This window comes from Artibeus jamaicensis, unplaced genomic scaffold, assembly GCF_021234435.1.
Source record: "Artibeus jamaicensis isolate MK-2021 breed Jamaican fruit bat unplaced genomic scaffold, CSHL_Jam_final contig_64, whole genome shotgun sequence".
NCBI classification, from domain to species: Eukaryota; Metazoa; Chordata; class Mammalia; order Chiroptera; family Phyllostomidae; genus Artibeus; species Artibeus jamaicensis.
In genome coordinates, this window is record NW_026521911.1 from 15,785,989 (window position 1) to 15,811,906 (window position 25,918).

Consider the following 25,918-nt stretch of genomic DNA (forward strand, 5'->3'; position numbering starts at 1 on the left):
CCAAAGAGAACCAGAGGCATAGAATCATGGAGTAGACTAATTAGTCTACAAAATCTATGTTATTCTCACTATAGTATAATGTCACTGATAAGCTGAAATTTTTATAGGTGTTGCTATATTTGAAATTCAAATTAGTAGTTTTTCCATGCTTAAGAAAAGGCAATAGCAGACACTTGGTTTTAACTATGATTAGAATGAATGTCATTAAAGACTTTAACAAATTTCATATATCTAAAATCTGTGGATTAAACAAAATGCATTTTCTTCTTTAAGCACGACATTCTCAAGTTTTAAAACCAGTACATGTCCAAGACATGTTTTCTTCAGGCAAACCAAAACTAAGGAAGCCTTGTAGATCCATTATGATCCAGGAAACTAAACTCTTCCAAGAATATTTGAATTACTCGTTCACTGTCTTATGTTTTAAATAATGTACAAGATCAAAATAGCTGAAAAGTTCAATGTTGGGTACCACATAGGACAAGCCAAAGCCCAACCCCCACAAAAATTCTGTGGTAGGTAACAAATGTAATACAGACAATGCCAAACAGCAAATGCCATTTCTCAAACAGAAGTTTTATATTGAAGTTTTACATTCTTGTGGTTTAATATGAGTCATTGTTTTCCAAATGGAATCCATTAGTATAGACCACTGCTGCTATTTGCTTGGTTTTCCCTTTAGATATTCTGAGCTATGAAAATAAAAAAGAAAATGTATTTTTCCTTTGTTCTAAAATCACTTTATAAGTGTGCTTTAGGGCCCCAGATTTTTAATCCAAGAGAATTAACAAAGCTTAAAGGCCCAAAGTAAATTATCAAAGTAACTTGGCCAACAAAAACTACCTTAGATCATCTGAGTTCTCAATAGGAGGTTCTTATTTTGTTTCGGAACTGTCTCTTCCTAGGGCACCTCACCACCCCCTTGAAATCCATGTTCTCATTGGAGATGGGGAGATACAGAGTTCACTAAGGAGAAGATACTAATTGGAAGGGATGTAAAAGAGAGTATGTTGGTGGAGGAGATGGAAGATAGCAGCACAGTAGGTAGAAGCCACACTAACCTCTTCCCAGAACCAAACTGGAATTACAACTAAATTATAGAAAAATCAACCTGAATAACCAACTGAATACCAGCTGTAGACAAACCTTATAACCAAGGACTTACAGAAGAAACTACAGCACCACAGCGTGACTGGTAGGGAATGCAGAGGCATGAGAGGATGGCAGCCCAAGTTATGGAGGGATATTTCAGCAGTCAGGGAGATTCCCCCTGAGGAGTGTGGAGTCTAAACCACAAATGGCAATCCCCAGCCTAGAGCACAAATTCCAGTAAAGGGACTCAAATAACATTCAGCTGTGAAAACCAGCCAGGTTTATTTCCACCAAGAAGAGACAGCTAGAGACACAGAGAAACCTTTGAAAGACCAACACACAAAATTTCATTTGTAGCCACTTACCCTGGACCCTGGAAGAGGGAGGGCAGAGCAGGCGAGAGCCATGTGAGGAGAGTCTGGCACTGGTGGCTCTTGGGAGAGAGCTGAAGGGTCACCTGCCAGGATCCCTGTGCTCACTCATTCCCCTTTACTGCAGAAGCCATTTTCTCAGGCAGAGCATTGCCCCTCGAAGTAGCATCAGCCCGAGGGGAAGAAATAGCCCCATCCACAGGAATCCCTCTGCCTAGGCCCCGTGGAACTAAAGCCAAGCTGCTGAGGCACACACCCAGAGGCACTCTCCATGATTAAGCCTAACAGAAAGCCTGCAGGCAGAGGCAGATCACTGGGAGTTCGACTTTAGCTGACGCTCCAACCAGGCCCAGTGCTGGTAAAAGCCAGCCTTGGTGCCCAGCTTGACCCTTTCACCACACACCAGGCCCAGCAGAGGGAGCCACAAGCTGCAGATCACTGATGGCTCCAAACAGGTTGCCCTCCGCCAGCCACAGGCAGCACCTGACATAAGTCCAACTGCACCAGTCTTTGAAGATCTACCTAATACAAAAAAATCATTTAGAGAAGCCAAAGAAATGGGCTCTAAACAAAAGAACAGGATAATTATACAGAAGAGCTAAATAAAATAGAGGCAATTTATCAAATATAGAGTTTAAAGTAATGATTATAAGCATACTCAACAGCATGAAAAAAGACATAGAAATTATAAAAACAGACCAATCAAAAATAAAGGATATAAATTCTGGAATAAATAATACCCTGGAAGGAATAAACAATATGTTAGATAAAGCAGAGGATCGAATCAGTGATTTTGAAGACGAGATAGAAAAAAAAAAAACCACCCAAGGAGAGCAGCAAAAAGAGAAAAGAATTAAAAGACATGAAGAGAGTTTTAAGGGGTGTTTGGGACATGGAGCATAGCAAATTCACATCATGAATATACCAGATGGAAAAAAGAGTGAGCAAGGGATCAAGAACATATTTAAAGAAATAATGATAAAAAAATTCCCTAACCTGGTGAACGAAAAAATAAAAAAAGACACACAAATCCAGGAACTGCAGAGAGCCCAAAAAAATGGACCCAAAGAACCCCACACCAAGACACATCATAATTAAATAGTAATAGCTTAAAGACAAGGAGAGAATCTTAAAAGCTGCAAGAGAAAAGCCATTAGTTACCTACAAGGGAGTTCCCATAAACTGCCATCCACTTTCAGAACAGAAACAATTCAGACCAAAACAAACTGTCATGAAATAGTCAAGGTGATGAAAAGCAAGGACATATAACCAAGGACACTTTACCCAGCAAGGCTGTCATTTAAAAATGAAGTTCGAGAAGTAAGGAGCTTCCCAGACAAGAAAAAGCTAAAGGAGTTTGTTAACACTAAACCAGCACTGCAACAAATTTTAAAGGACTTGCTTTAAGAAGAAGAAAAAGGGAAAAAAAGAAGAAAATAGTTAAAAACTAAAATGGCAATAGATATATAACTATCAATAATCACCTTAAATATAAATGCTTAAATGCTCCAATCAAAAGACACAGGGTAGCTGAATAGATAAGAAAACAAGACCCATATATATGCTGCCTCCAAGAGACCCACCTCAGAATGAAAGATACACACAGACTAAAAGTAAAGGGATAGAAAAATATATTTCATATAAATTTCATATGTTTCATATAAATATTTCATGAAATTTATATTTCATATAAATTCAAATATATTTCATGGAAAGGGAAATAAAGGGGTAGAATACTAGTAACTAACAAAATGAACTTTAAAACCAAGTCTCTATTAATAGACAAAAAAGAAATTATATAATGATAAAGGGAACAACTCAATAAGAGGATATAACCCTAGTAAACATTAATCAACTCAACACAGAAGCACCTAAATATGTAAAAGCAAATTTTGATAGACAAAAAGTGAGAGACTGAAACAAAGTCATAGTAGGAAATTTTAACACCCCTTGACCTCACTGGATGGATGTTCCAGACAGAAAACCAATGAGACAGCAGCCCTAAATGACACACTAGGTGAAAAGAATTTAATTGATGCTTCAGAGCATTTCATCCCAAAGCAGCACAATATACATTCTTTTCAAGTGCACAGGGAATGTTTTCTAGGATAGACCACATGTTAGGACACAAAACAAGCTGCAATAAATTTAAGAAGATTGAAATCATATCAAACATCTTATCTGACCACGACACTATTAAACTAGAAATTAATCACAAGAAGAAAACTAAAAAGCACATGCAGATAAGAAAGGTAAATAACATGTTATTAAACAATGAATGGGTCAACATGAGATCAAGGAAGAATTAAAAAGATACCTTGAAACAAATAAAAACCCAAACATGACAACCCAAAATTTGTAGGACAAAGCAAAAGAAGTCTTAAGAGGGAAATTCATACCATGCAGGGCTGTATCGAGAAACTAGAAAATGCTCAAATAAACAATTTAACTTCAAACTTAAAGAAGTTTGAAAAAGAACAACAAAGCCCAAAGTGAGTAGAAGGAAGTAAATGAGAAAGAACAAAGCAGAAATAAATGAAATAGAATCTTAAAAAATACAAAATATCGAGGACTTCCGCCAAGATGGAGGCATAGGTGGATGTGCCGTGCCTTCTCACACAACCAAGATTAGAGAAAACTAAATATTAGCAACAGAAAACACAGCCAGAACACAGAAAATTGAACTTTTCGGAAGTCCGTTAACAACAAATTCTTCAGCCTGACCGGTAAGGGGGCGAAACCAGCGGCTGGCGGAGCAGGGTTGCACAGGAAAACTCGGTCAGACGGGCTCAGGTGCGGAATCCAGGCGCAGGGTTGGACCCAGTGAGCAACCGCGCGAGCAACCAGGCGAGCGACCGCGGGGGAGACAGCCGGGCCCGGGGCTGCGTGTTGACTGAGGTCGCGCTTGTGCGCGGGTGGACAGGCGAGGGAGTGGGCGATTGGACCGGGCGGCAGGTCCCCACGGCAAGCGGCAGTGGAGGGCGCCGCCATTTCCCTGCTCTGACCCCACCTCCACATACAGCGTCATAACCCAGCGACTCTGAGCGGCCCGGCCCAGGTGAACCACCTAAGGCACTGCTCCTCTGCACCCAGCTGTGAGAAGCGGCAGAGGGGGTCGCCATTTCCCCGCTCGGGCCACGCCTCCACATACAGCGTCACAACCCAGCGACCTGGGAATCCAAGGCACCACTTCTTAAAGGGCCCGAACAGACCAAGAATGGCGCAGGAGGATCTCAGAGCCCCAGAAATAAATCTAAGCGATGAAGAAATAGCAAATCTCACAGACGCACAGTTTAAAACATTGGTTATCAAGATCCTCACAGAACTGGTTGATTATACGGACAAATTAGACAAATATATGAAGGCGAAACTAATTGAAATGAATGGAATTGCACAGGACACCAATAGCAATGAAAAGGAAACTGGGACTCAAATCAATGGAGTGGACCAGAAGAAAGCAAATAATGGCCAAACAGAAAAGAGTCAAGAAGCAAGAATTCAAAGAAATGAGGAGAGTCTTAGGAACCTCCAGGACATCTTTAAACGCTCCAACATCCGAATTATAGGGGTACCAGAAGGGGGGAAAGGCACAGCCACCAGTGGAAAACTTATTTGAACAAATAATAAAGGAGAATTTCCCCAATCTGGCAAAGGAAATAGACTTCCAGGAAATCCAGGAAGCTCAGAGAGTACCAAAGAAGTTGGACCCAAGAAGGAACACACCAAGGCACATCGTAATTACATTAGCCAAGATAAAAATGAAGGAGAGAATCCTAGAAGCAGCAAGAGCTAAGGGGACAGTCACCTACAAAGGAGTCCCCATCAGACTGTCAGCTGATTTCTCAAAAGAGACCTTACAGGCAAGAAGGGGCTGGAAAGAGGTATTCCAAGTCATGAAATCTAAAGACCTACAACCAAGATTGCTCTATCCAGCAAAACTTTCATTTAAAATGGAAGGACAGATAAGGTGCTTCTCAGATAAGATCAAATTCAAGGAGTTCATCATCACCAAGCCCTTATTATATGAAATGTTAAAGGGACTTACCTAAGAAAAAGAAGTTAAAGAAACATGAACAGTGAAAGGACAACAAACTCACAGTTATTAACAACCACACCTAAAACGAAAGCAAACTAAAAGGACAGCTAGATCAGGAGTGGAAACATAGAAATGAAGATCTCAAGAAGGGTTAGCAACAGGGGAGTGGGAGGAGGAGAAGGGGGAGAAGGTACAGAAAATAAGTAGCATAGACAGTAGATAGAAAATAGATGGGGGGCAAGAATAGCATGGGAAATATAGAATCTAAAGGACTTGAGACACATGGTCATAAACTAAAGGGGGGGATGGTGGGGATGGGGGTAGGGTGGAGGGGAATAAAGGGGGAATAGAACAACTGTAACAGCATAATCAATAAAAAAATTTAAAAAAAAATACAAAATATCAATGAATCCAAGAGCTAGTGCTTCAAAAAAAAAAGATTGATAGAACTTTAACCAGCATCAAAAAGAAAAAAGACAGAGGACCCAAAATAATGAACTCAGAAACAAAAGAGAGGAAAAACAACTGACACCAAAGAAATACAAATGATTGTAAGAAAATATTACAAACAACTATATGCCAACAAATTGGACAACTTGAACAAGATGGATAAATTCCTAGAAAGATACAATCTTCCAAAACTCAATCAGAAAGAATCAGAGGATCTGACTAGACAGATTACACTAACTAAAACGGAAGCACTAATCAAAATTCCAACAAAGAAAAGCCCTGGACTGGATGGCTTCACAGGTGAATTTACATTCCAAGAAGAACTAACACCTCTCCTTCTCAGACACTTCCAAAAATTTCAAGAGGAGAAAAGACTCCCAAGCTCATTTTACAATTATCTTAATATCCCTTATGAACATAGATGCTGAAGTCCTCAACAAACTATTAGCATATTTAATGGAGCAAAACATCATAAACATTATATACCATGATCAAGTGGGATTTAGTCCAGAGATTCAAGGTTAATACAACAGTTACAAATCAATAACTGTGCCTTGACTGGCATGGCTCAGTGGATTGAGTGCAAGACTGCAAAGCAAAGGGTTACCAGTTCAATTCCCAGTCAGGGCACATGCCTGGGTTTCGAGTTAGGTCTCCAGTAGGGAGTGTGTGAGAGGCAACCACAGATTCATGTTTCTCCCCATCTCTTTCTCCCTCCTTTCCCCTCTCTCTAAAAATAAATAAAGAAAATCTTTGAAAAAAATCAATAAATATGATACACCGTATAAACAAAATGAAAGATAAAAACTATAAGATCATGTCAATAAATGAAGAAAAAGCATTTGATAAAATCCAGCAACATTTATGATAAAATCTCTCAGCAGAGTGGGAATAAAATGAACAAACCTAAATATAATACAGATCATATATGACAAATCCACTACCAGCATCATGTTCAATGGGCAAAAACTACAAGCATTCCCCTTGAGATCAGGAATAAGATAGGAATGTCCACTTTCACTTCTTTTTCAATAAAGTACTGGAAGTCCTAACCGCAGCAATCAGACAAGAAGAAATAAAAGGTATCCAAATTGGAAAGGAAGAAGCAAAACTGTCCTTACTTAGAGATGACATGAAACTATCTATACATAGAAAACCCTAAAAATTTTACCAAGCAATAACTAGAACTGATAAACTAATTAATTAAACAGGATACAAAATTAATATCCAGAAATCAGTTGCATTTTATATCTCCATAATGAACTATCAGAAATGAAAATTAAGAAAAAAATCCCATTCACAATTTCTTCAAAAAAGAATAAAATACCTAGGAATAAATTTAAGCAAGGATATAAAAGATGTGTACTTGGAAAGCTGTAGCACACTGAAGAAATAAATTTAAAAAGATACAAATAAGTGGAAGCACATACCATGTTCATGGATAGAAAGAATTCACATAATAAAAATGTCCATACTACACAAGGCAATCTGTAGATTCAATGTAGTTCCTATTAGGATACAAATGATGTATTTCACAGAACAACAAATATTTCAAAATTTATATGAAACCAAAAAGACCCTGATCTTGAGAAGAACAAAGTTAGAGGAATCACCCTACCTAATATCAAACTATACTATAATTCCATAGTACTCAAAACAGAATGGTACTAGCATAAAAACAGACACATAGGTCAACAGAACAGAATCAATTGCCCTGAAATAAATCCACACCTTTAGAATCAATTAATATTCAACAGAGGAAGCAAGCACACACAAGGGGGTAAAGATAGTTTATTCAATAAATGGTGTTAGGAAAATTGGACAGATACATGCAGAAAAATGAAACTAGATCACCTTCTTATACCAAGCACAAGTATTATCTCAAAATGGACTGAGGAGTTAGTTGTTAGATTCAAAGCCATAAAAATCATAGAACAAAACATGTGGAGTAAAATCTTGAACATTAATCACTGCAATATTTTTCCTGATATATCTCCTCAGGCAAGTGAAACAAAAGAAAAAATAAACAAATGAGATTATATCAAACTAAAAAGTTTTTGCACAGCAAAGGAAACCATCAACAAAATGAAAAGACAATCCACGAAATGAAAGAACATATCCACCAATACATCTGATAAGAGGTTAATATCCAAAATTTATAAAGAACATAAAACTCAGCACCAAAAAACCTAAATGGTCCAATTAAAAATTTGGCAAAGGATCTGAACAGACACTTCTCCAAAGAGGACATACAGATGGCCAATAGATATATAAAAAAATGTTCAATGTCACTAACCATCAGAGAAATGCAAATTAAAACCACAATGAGATATTACCTATCACTTGTCAGAATGGCTATCATCAATAAGTCAACAAACAACAGCTGGTGAGAATGTGGAGAAAGGGGATCCCTTTTACAGTTCTGGTGGGAATGTAAGCTGGTACAGCCACTGTGGAAAGCAGTATGGAATTACCTGAAAAAATTAAAAGCAGAAGTGCCCTAAGACCCCAAAATTTCACTTATTGAATTTCATTTAAGAAACCAGAAACACTAATTTGAAAGAACATAAACACCCCTATGTTTATTGCAGCATTATTTACAATAGTCACAATACAGAAGCAGCCCAAGTGTTCCTTGGTAGATGTTGGGAACCACCCTGCCTGGTTTCAGGAATTGTAACTGCCTCCCATGGATAAGTAAGAGATCTCTGGAATGCAGGCCACAGGAGGCAAAGCTTGTCTCTGGCAGCAAGCGATGTTTCTGCTCCTTCCCCTGCCCCCAAAGCATGGTCAGTGTCCATGGCGGGTACGACCTCTCAGAGAGGGTCAACCTAGGCCAGACATGATCACTTGGGAGGCCATCATGGAAGGACTGTGGGGGGGGTGGCTGCAACAAAGAGCGATGGACCCTCATCCCCCTGGATACTGTGACATAGCCCAAGTCCCCATTTCCATCTGGGAGAAGCACTGCCTGGCTCTAACCCACTTAAGCCTAAAAACCTGATGGGGAAGGTGTTGCAGCCCTATACTGGAAAGGCTGGTATCCGGTAAATCAGGCCTAAGAAAGAATATGTAAAAATCCTGTAAAACCTGCTTTCTTCAGAATGCTCTCATTTAAATAATAAGGGTCTAAGCAAGAAGTTTGTTCCTCAAAGTTTTATGGCTCTTTAGCTATCTGATCCTGACTGAGAATAAGCCCTCATAGTTCTTTGAATGCTATCTATTGTTTGATCCTTACCTGTATTCTTGTGCAAATGAACCCAATAAAAGCCCCTTGAGGAAGGGCCTCTTGGCCCTTCCCCTCTGAGGGACTGGCCACTTTTCCTCCCCAAGCAGATCATGTCTTGGTAGTGTTTACTTTCATCTGTGGTGGACTGCGGGGGGGGGGGGGGGGGGGGGGGGCATGGATGGGGACACACACACACCCCAACACATGCAGGAAAAGTTGCCCTCACAGGTAGATGAATGGATAAAGTATGGGACATTTATATAATGAAATAGTACTTGGCCATAAAAAGAATATTTCACCCTTTGCAATAGCATTGATGAACCTGCAGAACATTATGCTAAGTGAAAGAAGCCAGTTGGAGAAAGATAAATACTATATAATTTCATTCATATGTAAAATTTTCTGAACTGAACTAACACGAAAAATAGAGACAGACTCATAGATGACATATCTGTGTGCGGGGGGTGGGGTGGGTAGAGGGATCAAATTTTTTAAAAAAGGACTCATGGACAGGAACAACAGTGTGGTAATTGAGGGGGGAAGAGGAGTAAGGGAGTGGGTGAAGGTGTGAGAGGGTCTAAGTAGGCTAAATGATATTGAAAAATACAATAAAAATAAACTATTAAAAGTAATCAATAAATAAAAGAGAGTATATTAGGGGAAAAAATTAAGTTAACCAAAAAAACCCCAAAAATACAGAATGAGGAAGAAAAAAACAAAAAACCTGTGTGGCTCACTTCCACTTCAGATCCTTTCAATGGACCTGAGTTTCCCAGATTATATTAAATAAAATTACCTGCAATTTGGAATCAGCTGTTATAAAATCCTATCATAGATAAAAGAATATAGCCAGAGAGGCTTTCTTCATAATTTCATTAATTTATCTTAGTGTTGTGCACCCACTTTAAAAACAAGACTCAGATATACAAAGCGCTTTCACATTGTGAACACCTCACCTCTTCTCACCTCAATATCTACGTTAGACCTCTAATATTCTTGATGTGTCTGAAGACCTTTAACAATTTCTAAACCCATGAAAACCATTAAACTATTCTTTCCTTTACCCTGTAGACTGTGTACTGAATTTATTTATGCATAGATAAGAGTCACTGTTAAATTCTACTTTCCCATTTCCAAAAATGTAAACAAATTCTACTGACCATGAGAAGTCATCTTCTCCTTAATCTGTCTACTTTTTCTTTGGTCCCATTACTACAATAGAATGCAACAAAAACTGCTTTTCACAGGAGTAACTTTTTATCACTTTTTTTACTTTTATCACTTTACAGTTGCATTAAAACAGGGAAACTAAGAGGTGACGTAAACTCACTCCCTGCCTAGGTAATTTATCTTTATATTAGGTTCACTTAGCTCATGCCTTAGCAAACTTATTAATCACTACAAATCACGGCCTTCAAAATCCCACTTAAGTAGACAACACTGTACACACAGTAAAGCATACTGGGTGTTCATGCCTATGTAACACTTTTCTATAATGAAGACAAAATTTTCCCATTCCTCTGTCCAAACCGTCTTTTCTGACTCCTAGATCTCTGATGTAGTACCAGGACTGGAGCCCTAAAGTCTGAGAGGAATGAACAGGAGACAGAAACAGTATGTGATAACTACCAATTGTTTTTTTAACACCTAGGATGCTTTCAGTCCTTAAAACTAGTCCTGCACCTGTTAAATCCTCTAAGCCCCAGAACAATACTCGGAGATAAAGAGAGTGTCATCGTGTTTTATCGGGCACAGAATAGCTAAGTGAAATGTTGTACATGGCTGGCTATAAAGGATGAGAAAAGAGGAAAGGAAAAAAGAAAAACTGGCACTTTTGGAACTTTTATTATATAATGAGCTTTATGCTAGGAACTTGAATCCGTGAGAAAGTTATTTATAATTTCTGTACTTTAGCTTCCTCTTATGTAATAGAACCTACCTTGTAGATTAGATAAGACACTGACACTGAATGCATATGAAAAATGTAACACAATCTGGCTCAAGAGAACATTTTAATGAATGTTGACTCTAGCTATTACTACTATTTGTTTTAATTTTAAGTTTCACAAATAATCTTATGAGATAGGCATTATTTCCCTGGTTTATCTGTTGAATACTCCAAGGTTTTATGAAGATTAATGCTCTTTTGAATGAAATGCATTATACCTAAAGCTGAAATTCCATTCAGCAATTATACCCAAGTTGCCATAAATTTTGTGCTGATTACACATATCAGATGGCCTTCCTTTGTCCAGAAAGATCCAGGAGGTGGCCAGAGATCAACCAAAGGAATGTTTCCCTGTCCTAATGCCATCTGCTATATGCTCATTAAATTCCTTTATCTTTATATTTATCCACATATATTTTAATATTTTTACTTATGAACATAAATACTTTATATTACTGTGTAGTACTATTAATAGTACTAATGCCATTGAAACTAAATAATACTATTTAGTATTCAGAACAATAGTTATCTTTTGCTGAGCGCATATGCACCAAGCGCTAAGCATTTCACATGCAATTTCTTTCATGTAATCTTCACAACTAACATAAGAGGAAGGTTTAAGCCTAACTTTATAGATGATTTAAACTTAGTCCCAGAGAAGTAATTTGTCACAATCATAAGGGAGATAAATGTGTGAGCCAAGATTGAAAACTCTCCTGTAGTTCCAAAGGCCATGATCTTGTCAAAAAGGAATTAGAATTGTTTGATTTTCCTCCCAGTTACCCAGGAACTTTAAAAATCAAATTTATGATCAATGCAATGCTTCACATGACGAACTAGAAACACTGACTAACGTTAGAAGACCTACCATCCACATCGAGCTTTCCGGTGAGTCTATAAAAAAGGTGTTTAACTATACCAAGTTGATCTGTCAAATTAGAATAATAAACTAGAACAATCCCCAAGGGCCTGATAACATTCCACAGCTCGGCAGGCTCCTCTCCCTTAGAATGGGTGTTCTCCAAGAGGAAGCAGACAATATACAGCCTCTGTGAGGAAATACATGTCTGTTATTTGAGTCACCCAGTCTGTAGTACTTTGTTAAGGAAGCCTAGGCACATGAATGCCATAGGTATCAGGGAACCTACTAACTGTACAAGTCTGCCTCAAGCTTAAGAATAAGAGAAGAGAATCCCTGTGCACTGTTGGTGGGACCGCAAATTGCTGCAGCCACTATAAAAAACAGTATGGAGATTCCTCAAAAAACTAAAAATTGAGATTATAAAAGGACAGAGTACATGATTAATAAATTGTAACAGTTCTTATTAGCTTGAACTACATGAAATGGCTGATACTTGATTATTTTTGTTCTATCAAATGGCAATTCCCTATGGCTTAGTGTAAAGAATGTTGGAGAGAGGCGGCATGCGCCATGGTTAAGAATATAAGCTCTAGGACCCAGATGTTTAAGCTAAAGTCCCACCTCTGTCACTCACCAGCAAGTTACGGAACTTCTCTAATTCAGTTTCGTAGCTGCAAAATAGAATGCCTACTCTATAGGATGAATGACAAGATTAAATAAATTAATCCAGGCAAAACTCTTAGATTAACAACTGATTCTCAGTCTTCAATGAATGTAATCGGCTATTGCTATTATTAATAATTAAATGAAGAAAGTACATTTAAATATCTCTGAAATTAATTGCAATACCTAATTCTACGCTGTTTTGATAAAAGAGAAATAAACAGTGGCTATTTAAATGTACAAAACAAAGAGGCTAAACGTTAAGTGCTAAAACATTGTGGAATCGAGACTTATTTAAATAAAAATGTCTCATAACACCTTAATGGTTTGTTTGAATCAAGTCCAAAACAACTGGAATGCTAAAAATATGTGATCTTAGGAATAAGTCAATATTCTTTTTAACTTCTTAAACTGCTAAACATCTTTAAATATTTCATATAGGAGAAAAGCTAGAGGTCTATTAAGTACAGAGTTTAATATGTTCTTGTGTAGATTCATTGAGTTCATTATTAACATTATTAACAATATTTAGGGCTAAATATTGGGCTGACGGGGTCAACAGACCAGAATGATTTGTTACCACAAACCCACAAATTCAGGGAGTGATAGGGCCCAAACCACTTCAACCTCATTTTTGTTTTTTGGTAAAATGTAGAAGAAATCTGAGCAAAGCCATCAAAGCTCTCTTCCAAATCTATAATTCTACAGTCTCTATCATAACCAGACTAAGAATATAATGATTACATCAAAGTAATATAACCCATTTTGTCTGTCAATAAATAGGAAGTAAATTGTTTTTAAATAGCAGAATATTAAAAAGAAAAAGCAACAAAAAACACACTTAGTCAAAAATATCTTATATTGAAACCACGGTATTTTGTGCAATAAAAGGAAAAAGTTCATGGTCAGTCCTTTTCTGAAATTGACAGGAGTCATACCTGCCTTCTCAGCAAAAGCAAAGCTGCCTAGGCCAGCAGTGAAACCAACATGGACTTGAAATCCTAGGTCCCTCGGGCAAGAGACTCCAATCTCTCACATTAAGAAGCTTACATAACATCAGTCTTCTTTCTCTGAAATATGTTCATTATAATAGAACTCTCAGGACTCTTGAGAGGGTAGTTAATGTTTCTAAACAATTTAAAGGATAATGATTGACCAAAGAAAGATCATCACTGTGAAATCAGGAAAAAAAAAAAAAAAAAAAAACCCACCCTCGATGCTTACAACATTCTTCTAATTACCACAGGTATCTCAGTAAGAGTTTAAAACAAAAACAAAAACTTCATGACCATCTAGCAGATCTAAAATATTAATTGTAAGACAGTAAAAAACAATTCTCATCATGGCATCAGAAGAATAACTGGGTTAAAACTGAAGTCCATACACATATGTTAGTTTCGGGAGAAAGATATAAAACCAAGACATTGAATCTGCTACCATAAGACTCCTTCTCTTCCCAAATTAAAATGTTTATATCAATTAAATTATACTCTTTAACCATTAAAATACCAGAAATACAACTCAAATAAGTGGACACAAATATGAAGGATTTTATAGATGGTATTCTCAAATTGCTCTGACATTTCAAAAAACTTAAGAAATTAAATTTTTCAGAGTTGGTCACAAAACATGAGTACTTTTCACTAAAGTACAAGAAACTACATTTTCTATTCTTTGAAAATAAATAAAAACAGATTTTTTTTTCTTTTCTTTTTTAACATCAGTGTGTGGTTGCCTTTTGAGCACCCCCTGCTGGAGACCTGGCCCCTAACCCAGGCATGTGCCTGACTGGGTGACTCTTTGGTTCACAGGCTGGCACTCAGTCCACTGAGTCACACCAGCCAGGGCCAGATTTTATCTTAAGTAATTAATCAAGTCCTCTATCTAAAAAGTAATGTTGTGGTAACACTACTTTTAATAAATAAAAATTAATAAATTTAATTTTTTTAAAGTTGTTATGGGAAGATAGAGTAAGTTGTTGGTTGGTTGATTGGTTGGTTTGGATGTTGTACTGGCTTCCCTCAAAAGACCTTTTATCCCCCGTGTATAATTTTAAGACTCCAGTAGTCACAGCATGGCCTAATGAGACATCTTCTAGGATGTACACAGTCTGATTAGCACATTATCTCAGGCATAAAGCAGCCCTAACCGTGTTGCCTCCAAGTCTGGATCAGATCAGTCCGGGAAAAAACAATCATAATGAAAACTGCTAAGACATACCAATCCTAACATTATGCTATCCCCTGTCATTTAAGATCTTCTTTTCCCTGTCAGTCCTTATGCAATTTTTTAAATATTTAATTTTGGTATGAGAACAGTCACCTAGCATACTAGTGATAAAAATGAATACTTCAGAGTTCTGAAAATTAAATAGCTTTACCTTTATTCTCAAAGGCTCCCACAATCAGATTAGAGAAAAGTCAGAGATATTTTTACAGTTACCTGCCAATAATTGGAGTCCACAACTCTCCCTTCCATATCAGTTCCTACTCTGGAGAGGGCGAGCAAGATGACTACCCATATTCTGATGTCTTTTCATTGTATGAATTGGTGGCTATTGTTTGCTTTAAACCAGAGTAAGTGGATATTCCCACTAAGGTGGGAATATCTTGCCCCAGTCTACACTCGTGCTACCCAAAATGGTGGCCACTAGCCACATGTGGCTAGCGAGCATGTAAATATGTGTGGGGCCACAGAGGAACTGAATTTTTAGTTTTATTAATTTAAAAAATTATAAATTAAAATTTAAAAGCTGATACCATTTGTTATTGGAAAAGCTTTAAATATGTTTGGAACAAGGTGAATATATGAATATACTATATCACCTATAAAACTTTATAAAATATAAACATAGGTGCCCATGAGCAAATGAGTGGATCCAAAAACTATGGTACATTTACACAGTGGAATACTATGCAGCAGAAAGAAAGAAGGAGCTCCTACCCTTTATGACAGCATGGATGAAACTGGAGAGTATTATGCTAAGTGAAATAAGCCAGGCAATGAAAGACAAAATCCATATGATCTCACCTATAAATGGAACCTAAACAATAAAACACATAAACAGGCACCATAGAATCAGAGACATGAAAATAAAGAACAAACTGACAGTTACGGGGGGGGGGGAATAACAGGACAAAGAAGATGAAGGGGCAAGTCAAAGAACATGTATAGAGGACCCATGGGCATGGACAGGGTGGGAGGGTACGATTAACTGGTGCGGGGAGAGGGCCAGGGGATGGGGAGGGGAGAGCAATGGGAAATATGTGGGACGACTCTAATTGAACAGCAATTAAAAAAAGAAAAAAATCTAAGCACAGGTCAGTATTTCTGATCAAAATTTACTGACTGAATTTTGATGTGCATAAGTATATAAAACACAAGGTATACTTCAAAAAATAGACAAAAATAATGAAAAAATGTCATTACTAATTTTTTAAAATATTGACCATATGTTGAATATTTCAATCCTTTATAATGCTTTGGATATGTTATTTTCAATAAAATGTGTTATTAAAGTTAATGTCACTGAATTTTTCTTTTTAATATACTTCTGGGAAATTTTAAATTGCTCATATTTCTTTGGGGCAGCACTAATAAAGAACAATAATACGAAACAGTGGCATAAATATATGAGACGGGCCAGTGAAGGTTTAGAAAATCTGTGTAGTGTGAGAAAAATGCAAAAGACCAGACAGCACTGCATTCAAATTCAGCTCTGACACTGACCATCCAATGGTCCCTGAGCAAGTCATTCAGCTTCCCTAGCCTGTATTCCCCCAAGTGTAAAATGGGAAGAATAGTTTCCTGGCTTCAACAAAATATTTGTCAAGTGCCCAGTGTATCATCAGTTTATATAAACCATTGACTAAATAGTTGTTTTGCAATAGAAAACAGAGATTTCAGACAGAATTCAGTAGTTATTTCTTAACTACTAAGAATTAACTGCTTCTCAATGTCAATTAATAAATACTGCATCAGACACATATATTGTGAGAAATGGCAATAAAAGGAAAGACTGCAGAAATCCTCTGGATAAGCTTATGGTCAGGCTGAAGTCTTGGTTAGTGAAAACGAAAAGCCTGCCATTAGCTCGTCCGCCTGGAGAAGCAGATCCTTCAGGGCAGTTTGCAGCTGACAAGAAGTAACCAATTTTCTCAGGCACCACCACTAGCCTGGTCTGACAGTTTGATCCACTTCACTCTAGCAGACAATATCTTCGGTTCTCAAAAGAGTAAATCATTTTAACCTGGACAAATATAAATGATAATTCAAGAAAACTTGACCACATGAGAGAATAACAAATATTTCATAGTGCACAACCTATGTTTCTTTAATGAATGGAAGAAATGACCAAAGATCGTAGCAATGTCTGCCCACATTAAATGAATTCCACCAGGTGACCCGACTTCCACTTACCCCCAACATCTGGTGGAGGTAGTGATACTGTGGCCCTTGATTATACAGCCGGAAGGATTTCCAGAAAAGCAAAACGTTCAGGGAGAGCCAGATAAGCTAAATCATACAAAAGGAGAAAACAAAAATTAACCATAAACATTACTTGATGAATGGAAACCTTAAGTACATTCCTTGGACACAATACTTTCAATGAAATTTCAATTAGTAAATGAAGGAAGCAATTTCAATTAACCAGCAAGGTGAAAACCACTCAAAGAAAAATAAACCTGACCTCACTCAGTCCCTGCACCTAAGAGTAAGCATTGGGGCTGAGAGCAGGTCCTTCTGCATGACCTGCAGACATCCCCGGCAAGGCAAAACAGGAGTAAGAAGTTAGTGACATCACCATATCCCAAGCGTTGGACATTGTTAAAATACAACATCAAGCAGAAGCAATCTAGGAAAAGAGCAAAGATGTTTAAAGGGTTAAGAACGAACAGTGTTCATTAAAGTCATCCCTTCTCCCTCCACATCCGCTCTCCCATCAGTGTGTAGGAAAGTTCTCATGCATTGGAGGAGGGGTGGGATCATTATTGTCTGCAGGTATTAACAGCGGAAAGTTTGAATAGTTGAGAATGTTCGAATTAGAGGCAAAACTTCCACGTCCAGCTTCCCACCCGCGCACGCTCAGAGAATGAATCAAAATTGCTGCACAAGAGACCCAGCGCGGGGCAGTGCGGCCCGCCGTCCTACCAGGCAGAGGTGTTTAACCCCTTCGTTGGCCAGCCAGCTCCTCCAGGACACAGCCATGCCGCCAGGCCCGCGCGCTGCGCTCGCCGCCCGCCCGAAAAGGTGCGGCGGCGGCCCAGGCGGTGGTTACAGCAGCGCCGGTGGGGGCGGGTCGGGACCGGGGAGGGGGCGGTGGTCAAAGACGGAATGGAAGCCCAGAGGCCGGCGCCGAGCCAGCCGGGCGGGGTCTGCGCCCCGGAGCCGGGTCTTCCGGGCGCGGCGGCTGCGGGCCGCGCCGGGGCTGCGCTGCCCACTGGGCGGCGGAGCGCACGCTCACCCGGCCCGGCAGCGCAGGCTGAGCGAGGCGGCACTGCCGTTCTGGTCCCTTTGTCTGGGGGCCAGTCTGCGGTGGCGGCTGCTGGTCAGGATGCGCTGGGCTGGGAAGCAGGAGGCGTCCCGTAGCCTCGCCAACTCCGAGAGACAAAGATGTGGAAATGGATACTCATACTTGTGGTGGAGACCCAGGACTCCCTTCTGTGTGTGTGTGTGTGTGTGAACGAACACACATACCTAGTTCGTCTGGATAGGTCGTCCATCCTACCCCGCAAAAAAGTTCAACTCCCGGGGACTTGGTAATGAAATTAAGACCGGAAATAGTCTGTTTCGTACTAGCGTCCCCGTCTCCCAGCCAAGCTTTCAGCCTCTCATCCCACCCCGAAACGCCCCCTTCTCAACCCGTACCTGGAGCCTTCCTCCGCCTCCCTCTTCCCAATACCCCCATTCTTATTCCGACCCACACTGATGCAAAGGTTTTAAGAAAATTCTGACTAAAGTGAACCCAGAGGATTAAGGGTTAAAGCTTACATAATTCTCAGGGGCTTTAGGAAAGCTCTCATTCACTCTATTTAGGAATTTGCATTTTACTACCTAGTGTCAGAGTCTGTTTAATAACCAGAATCCTCTCAAACCTGTATCAGAGGCCAGGTGAAGGGTGAGAAGAGTGTGGGATTCACACAAAGTACCTGCCTTACACTGCAAAATATCAGTGTTAGGAAAGAGAAAAAATGATTCATGCAGAAGAATATCTCATGAAAAGTGTCAATAAATGTTTATTAAATCGGGAACTTCCTAACATTGACAACTAACAAGTAGTGGGAAAAGTAAACAATTAGCAGTCTAATCTCATGGAATTCAAGCCCCCCCCCGCCGCTTTTTTTTAACACAATACATTTTACAACACATGCCATAATATATCATTGAAACTAATATTTCATAAAATCATACTTTCTTTACCAAATGCAATGTAGTTATATCAATTAATTTCATGAACTGATTAATAACTGATTTAATTTAAAGCTTGAATGCTCCATAGCAAATCCTAGTTATATTTCACCAAGTTATCTTTCTAATAGTCTGTCATATCTTTTTGATATATGACTTTCCTGTTTCATGCGTAATCAAATCCTGAAAACTGCCTAAAATTCTTCCTGGAGTACTCAGGGAACACATTATTTATAAATAACACCCTGTTTCACACCATGTGATACCTAAGGAGCCAGAAAAAGAGCAGAGAAACCAAGGAGTGTCACCACTGGAGAAGGTTTGGATTCTGGAACACACTGGTGCTCCTCAAATTACACCCCTTTGTAACCATGCCAGAGCCATAATCTCAATGGAGGGGAGGTGGGGAGGGTCTGAAAAGTGGTTTGGTTCTTGTCATGAGTTGAGAGGAGTGAAGCAATTGAAGAATAGTAGAATAAAACACATTGTTTTAAAAGTTCAGCTACTCTGGGCGGGGGGGGGGGGGGGGTGGAGTCTAGCTCCTACTGTGAACATAGGTGTCGGGCACTGTCCTTGTTACTTCCTACACAAAATGTCATTCAGTTCTTCCACAATAGCCACCATGTGGCTGTCAGTGCCACCACTTTAAAACAAGGAAACTGAAGCTAAAAGAGATTTAAAAACTTTCTTGAGGGGGTGGAGGAAATGGGGTGATGTTGGCCAAAGGGTACTAATTTTCAGTTATTCAGTGATAAATTCAGGAAATCTAATAGATAGCATGTTGCTTATAGTCAATGATAGTGTGTTATATACTTGAAAATTGGGAAGAAAATAGATCTTAAGTGTTCTCACCACACAAAGTGCTAACTATGTGAGGTGCCGGATGTGTTAGCTAAAGCTAGTGATGGCAATCATTTCACAGGGTGTGTGCATCAGATCAACACACAGTTACGTGCCACTTATATCTCAAATTGGAAAAATATGTTAATTAAAATAATAACATCGCAGTAAAGATGAAACATCATTAAAAAGACGCTTGCCTAAAATGTTAAAACAGTATTTGTTTAGGACTCAAACAACCCATAATCAGATGCCTTTGTGAAACCCTTTTGTATAATGAGGGAATGCTAAACAAATGTTGACTGTTATCACTATTTTCTTATAGGAGCTCTGTAAAAGGGGCCTGGGATCTGTCTGCTTCTGTTGTCTTACAAGGAAACGATACTGCTAGTTATCCCCAGGAGACAGAGCTATCGCCTCGTTGTGCAGAAACTCTCATTATTGAGTTTCTCTTCAATACAATTTTCTCTAGGCCAGATTATCTTCTTTCCCAAGATGGGAAGGTCCAGAAAGCAGTGAGGAGGGAGTTCTGTAGCTATATCAATATTCCAAAAATCATAATGAAAAAAATCACACCTTTGTTAAGAGAAGAATGCAAAAAAAAAAAATTAAACGACATACCTTTGCCATCAAAATAATGGTAAGAGAGTAGTAATCATCTGGTGCTGTTTGGCAGTTAGAAATGCTCTTGACCTACTGTTTATTGCTCAATAAACACAGAAGCTTTCTCTTTTTGTTAGACAATGTCCTCCCATACATGAAATCACTGGGGAAAAAATGATAAATGTTTGCCCCTTCTGCCTGCTTTTATTATTCTGCTCCTTTATTTGTTAACTCAGAGGCATATCTTTCTCATGAAGCTTTCCCTAACCCACCTCTCCTCCATTCTCACAAAGACTCTGTCATCTCTGCATTCTGCAACGTCTTCATACCACTTTGCACATTATTGTTATACAACAGAAAGAGCTCTTCCTACTGGAGCAGGCAGAGCCGAACACTGGGGCAAAAAGTCTGTATGCAAAACCTGACGCACTCAGGGGAGGCCTGCGTGGCAGCCTTACAAACTCAGAGACCTAAAGGAACCACATAGGATGGTCTGAAATAAAAACTTTTAACTAAAAGCCATGGCAGGTAGTTGTTGGGAACCACCCTACCTGGTTTCAGAAGCTGTAACCACCCCCCATGGCTAAGGCTGAGTGAGTGACCTTTGGACCATAAACCACTAATGAGACAAACCTTATCTCCCTGGCAGGAGCGCTGCCTCTGCTCCTGTTTCTTCACCCTGCCTGGCCCCTAGTAGTTGATCAGTTAGGCAATGACCGGTAAGATTCCCCAAAGGGGGAATGACCTAAGACAGGCACAATCATGGGGAGGCCCCAGGGAAGGACTTGGGGGCTGTAGCAAAAGGTGGTGATGGACCCTCACCCCTAGGCTTTGACAAAGTCTGAGTCCTCATTCTGTCTGCAGGAAGTCTCCTAATCTCTTGGCTGCCTTACTTCCCCTGCCTGACTAAGCCTGAAACAATGCCAGTGGTGGGTGCAGTCCTGTCCTGGAAAGGGTGGTTCCCTGGGTGGTCAGGCCTAAGAAAGAATATGTAAAATCCTGTGAAACTTGCTTTGTTTAGAATGCTCTCAGTTAAATGATAAGGGTCCAGGCAAGAAGTAAGTTTGTTCCTCAAAGTTTTATGGCTCTTTAGCTATCTGGCCCTCACTCAAAATAGGCCCTCAGAGTTCTTCATTTGTTAGCTATTGTTTGATCCTTACTGGCTGACAATGATTAATGAGCTTTATCTGTATTCTTATACAAAATGAACCCAATAAAAGCCCCCTGAGGAAAAAGCTCTTGACCCTTCTTTTTTTAGAGGTCAGCCACCTTTCCTCCCTAAGCAGATCGTGTCTTGGTAGACTTATTCTCATCCTCGGCAGCCAAGGGTGCTCTGTGGGCAGAGCCCCCCACCCCGCCCCACAGGTGGTCACATCCTAGGCTGCTCTTTTTGTCTAGCAAAGGTGAATCTTACGATAACCAAGTCTCTCATTTTTTTTGCATCTATGATAACACACCTTTGGAACGTCAAATTTCCTTTTTCTGCGCCCCTCAAAGCACAGGCACTGCACCAGGGAACTTCAAATCCCCTCGTTATTGTTATCATGTTAACTGTTGACCACTAACTATGCTGTTCCCACATGTGTAAAAGTGTCTATCATTTTACTTTTTATCCAATCCTAGAGGTCCCCTCCACTATTTAGCATCTCCCACACCCCCTATCCTATCAGCAATGGATTTCTTGTAACCCCCTTATGCCTCATCTTTTGATTTTAATGTATAAAATAAGGTGCTAAATCGCCATTCTCTGGAGCATTTCTCAATTCATTAACATTTAGCTACCCAACAATTATCAGTTTGACTCAAATAAACTCACAAATATCCACTGCAGATTTGAATGTTTCTTATGTTGACCACTGAAAACAGAGAATGGCAGTGGTAAAATACTGACTGTTTTATTATTAATGGTGCCACCCAGGAGAACTAGGTGCTCCCAAACCTAAACTCCCAGATGGATGGCCTGTAAATTACAGATTACATAAGGCGAAAACACAAGACACCATGAGCAAGAGGGCTCCAGGTCTTGCTGGGAGCTGATTAGTCAGAGATAAGGTAAAGGTAAGAATCTCATTTTCAGATCTTGAGAAAAAGTCTGAGGTTTTCTCCCAGTCCCTCTGTCCCATCTCTTGAGAAAACAGACAGAGAATCATTCTGAGACAGGATAGTGAGAAGCTAGGAAAATTCTTTGTCAGGCGGGATAGGGAAACAGACTGATTGAACACAAGGGCCACGCAATTTATCGCCAGGTTCAGCTTATCACCGGCCGGAAGGCTCCCGGTGCCTGGCAGAGGGGAAAACTGGGAAACGAGGACCTCACCCCCAGAGTAACCTCTCCTCCCCTGGCCTTTCCTCCCCGGAGATAACATCTAGGCCTCTGTTGTGTTTCAGCTCCAGGCCCAGAGAAGCAACAAAACCAGGTGGGCAACACCAGGACCAACTACAATGTTAGCCCCCTGCCCTGTCACTGTCCTATCAGTGCAGAGCATGACCCTGAAAGGGCACACCTGGAGAACTGATGAATATTTTACTGAAACCCTCCCCTGAAACCTCTCCTAAGGTTCCTGCCTGCAAGAAAGATAAAAACTCAAGACAAAGGACCCAGCCTGTGCACTCTCCCTCTGGAAAGAAGCCTGTGCCATTTCCTTTCCATTCGCCCACTTCTTTCCCTATAAACACATGTCTCCTAAAATCTGAGGCAATGGGCAGCTGTCAGCTTGTCCCAGGCTGATCCCTCTAACTCTCCCCAAAGCCCCATTTTCTTTGACTTCCCTGTGAGCTAAGGCAGCCCAGCCAGGCTGTCCTGTTGCTCCTTCTATACTAAGTGCTTCCTTGTTTCATGGTCCCCAGCTGTAATCAGCAGATCCTCATAGTCACCTGGACTCCTCTTAGGAACTTTTACCTACATGAGTCAAGAATCCACACACTACAGCTGGCCCCAGGCAGACCCACTCAGGGCCAGGCCCGTGTCCAGGAGCAATTCTGCATTAAGGCTCAGGAGTTACAGCATAACTTAGGTCAAGATGTTATCATCAGTTTGCCAATGGTCTGGACCTGATGACCATTAGTCAGGTACAGGATATTGTCTTCTGCCAAGGATAAGGTCAGTAGGAGAAGAAGTTGCTCATTATCCAGGGAAAGGCTATGCTTTGAGGGGCATATTTATAGAGAGAGATGATAACTAGACCCAAGATTTAAAGTTAAATTTATTCAAAGTTGTAAGGACTCTCCCCAGCTTTACGATTATTATTGCATTTTTCACCTAATTGAATTGTATGTATATGTGCATCTCCTTCCGCTCATCAACTGACTGTTTTAAGGGCAAGAATCCCATCTTATTCAGTTTTAATCCAGGACTTAGAGCAAAGATCAATACATAGCAGAAACTTACAGAATGTTTATTAAATGGATGAAGAGTAGTTAAGTGTGTTGTCCTTCTTTCTGTGCCTCTCAAACTCGTTTCTCAAGTATAACTTCCAATAATGAAATAAAAGTTTATGCTCAGCTTGATAATTAAATAGCAGAAGAGAACAAATATGGCAAGGCCCCCTTGATATGGTGTCACCTACAGCACAGGTCATAGGATATGCATTTCAGACAAGTGAGCTCCTATATTAGTTCCCTGAGGCTGTGGTAACTAGGTATCACAAGAGGATTGACTTAAGGCAACAGAAATATATTCTCCCACAGTTCCAGAGTACAGAAACCTGAAATCAGATGACTGAGTCAAAATCAAGGTGTTGACAGGGCCACACTTTCCCCCAAGATTCTAAGGGAGAATCCGTGTCCTGATTACTTCTAGATCACGATGGCTGCTGGGGTACCTTGACTTGTGGCTGCACCATTCCACTAGCTGCTTCAGTGGTCATATTGCCTTCTCCTCATCTACCTGTATGTATGTCAAATCACCATCTACCTCTCTCTTATAAGGACTCTTGCGATTATATTTAGGATCCACCCGATAATCTAAGATGATCTCCCCAGGTTAAGAACTATAACTTAATCACATCTGCAAAGCCCCTGCAAATGTTACTTATAAGTAACATGTACAGGTTCCTGGGATTAGGAACTGAGACAGTTAAGTAGTGATTTTTTCAGCCTACTACAGCTTCTAAATTAACTTAATTGATGTTAATTTTCTTTCCCTGATTAGACATGCCAGCCTGAGAGTAGAATTTTTGATGAGATAAAAAATGGAATATTACCTTTTGGAACAATATGGATTTTATAATGTCCAGTTATGAAATAAACATGTCACAAGAATGTAATATGCAGCAAAGGGAATATAGTCAGTAATATTATAACAACTTTGTGTGATGACAGATGGTTGGTAGACATATCGTGCTGATCGCATCTAAGGAATAAACATGTAGAGTCACTATGCTGTACACCTGAAACTAATATAATATTTTGCATCAACTGCACTTTAATAAAAAGTAAAGAAATAAAAATTAGGACTTCTAGTTAACATTTCTGTTAAGAAGTCAAGTATAGGCCAGGAACCACGCCTGTTAGAACTCCTCAAGATTTCTTAACCTTTCTGATTTCATTGAGTTTATTATCTTTGTTATCCCATATCTGATTATCAGAAGTGATTAGTATTAAACCCAAAATAAAAATGATCTGAATGTTTTTCTTACAAACAGAAAAGAAAAAAGTAGGAAGACTACTCTGTCTCAGTATGCAGCAAACTGGTGGAGTAAGCAGAGAATCCTAGAGACTGAGCAACTAATAGCCACATTGAAGAGAACAGGAAACTATTGCAAAGGTTCCTGAGACTCTTCCATGCAAGAGGGGTTAGTCCCCCCAGGGAAGAGGTGAGAAATGGCCCAACAGCTAGTTCCAGATAGTGACTCGTTGTCATTTCTATACAAAAACAAGTGTAGACTGTCATCTGATTTAATCATTCAGGAATGTCTACTGTGTACTCAGTTAGATCAGCTCCTTGAGAAATACTGAAGAAGCTGGAGAGGTTCTACACCCCCAAGTGTCAGATACTTTGTTAGAAAATAATACTTACAAATGTGAAGGCAATTTAAGAATGCCAAACAAAAGACTCTGAATAATGTGTACTCAAACAGTTAGATCAGCTCCTTGAGAAATATTGAAGAAGCTGAAGAGGTTCTATGCCTCCAACTATCAGATACTTTGTTGGAAAATAACACTCAGAAATGTGAAGGCAATTAAAGCATACAAACCTAACGCCTCTGGATAAAAGTTTCTTGAATAAAACTAAATAATAATTAACTTTTATGTTTAGAATTTTCTTGCAGAACACTTTTCTAAACTTCTGGATTTAATAGACCAATAAAACTTCAAAAAGAAAAAAATGGAAACCAACACAGACAATCTTATCTAAATTTTTGCTGCAATAAGGATAATTTTAATATAAAAATATCACACACTGCATGTTTATGAA

The 25,918-nt window shown here is 39.4% G+C and overlaps 1 protein-coding gene across 7 annotated transcripts in view; it reads right to left on the reverse strand.

The window, feature by feature from the left end:
* Positions 1 to 18,366, reverse strand: part of NOX4 (NADPH oxidase 4) — a 177,919-nt gene extending 159,553 nt beyond the window's left edge. For 2 of the 7 annotated variants that reach the window (XM_037137615.2, XM_037137614.2), the window contains exons 1-2: positions 17,342 to 17,538; positions 17,071 to 17,166 (exon numbers count right to left, since the gene is read on the reverse strand). Coding sequence is in view for 4 of the 7 variants with exons in the window: in XM_037137614.2 (XP_036993509.2) it covers positions 17,071 to 17,079 (9 nt within the window). In the remaining 3 variants the exon portion in view is untranslated. The other 5 variants (XM_053670823.1, XM_037137613.2, XM_037137612.2 and 2 more) reach the window with 5 other exon arrangements.
* Between the last annotated feature and the right edge of the window lie 7,552 nt (positions 18,367 to 25,918).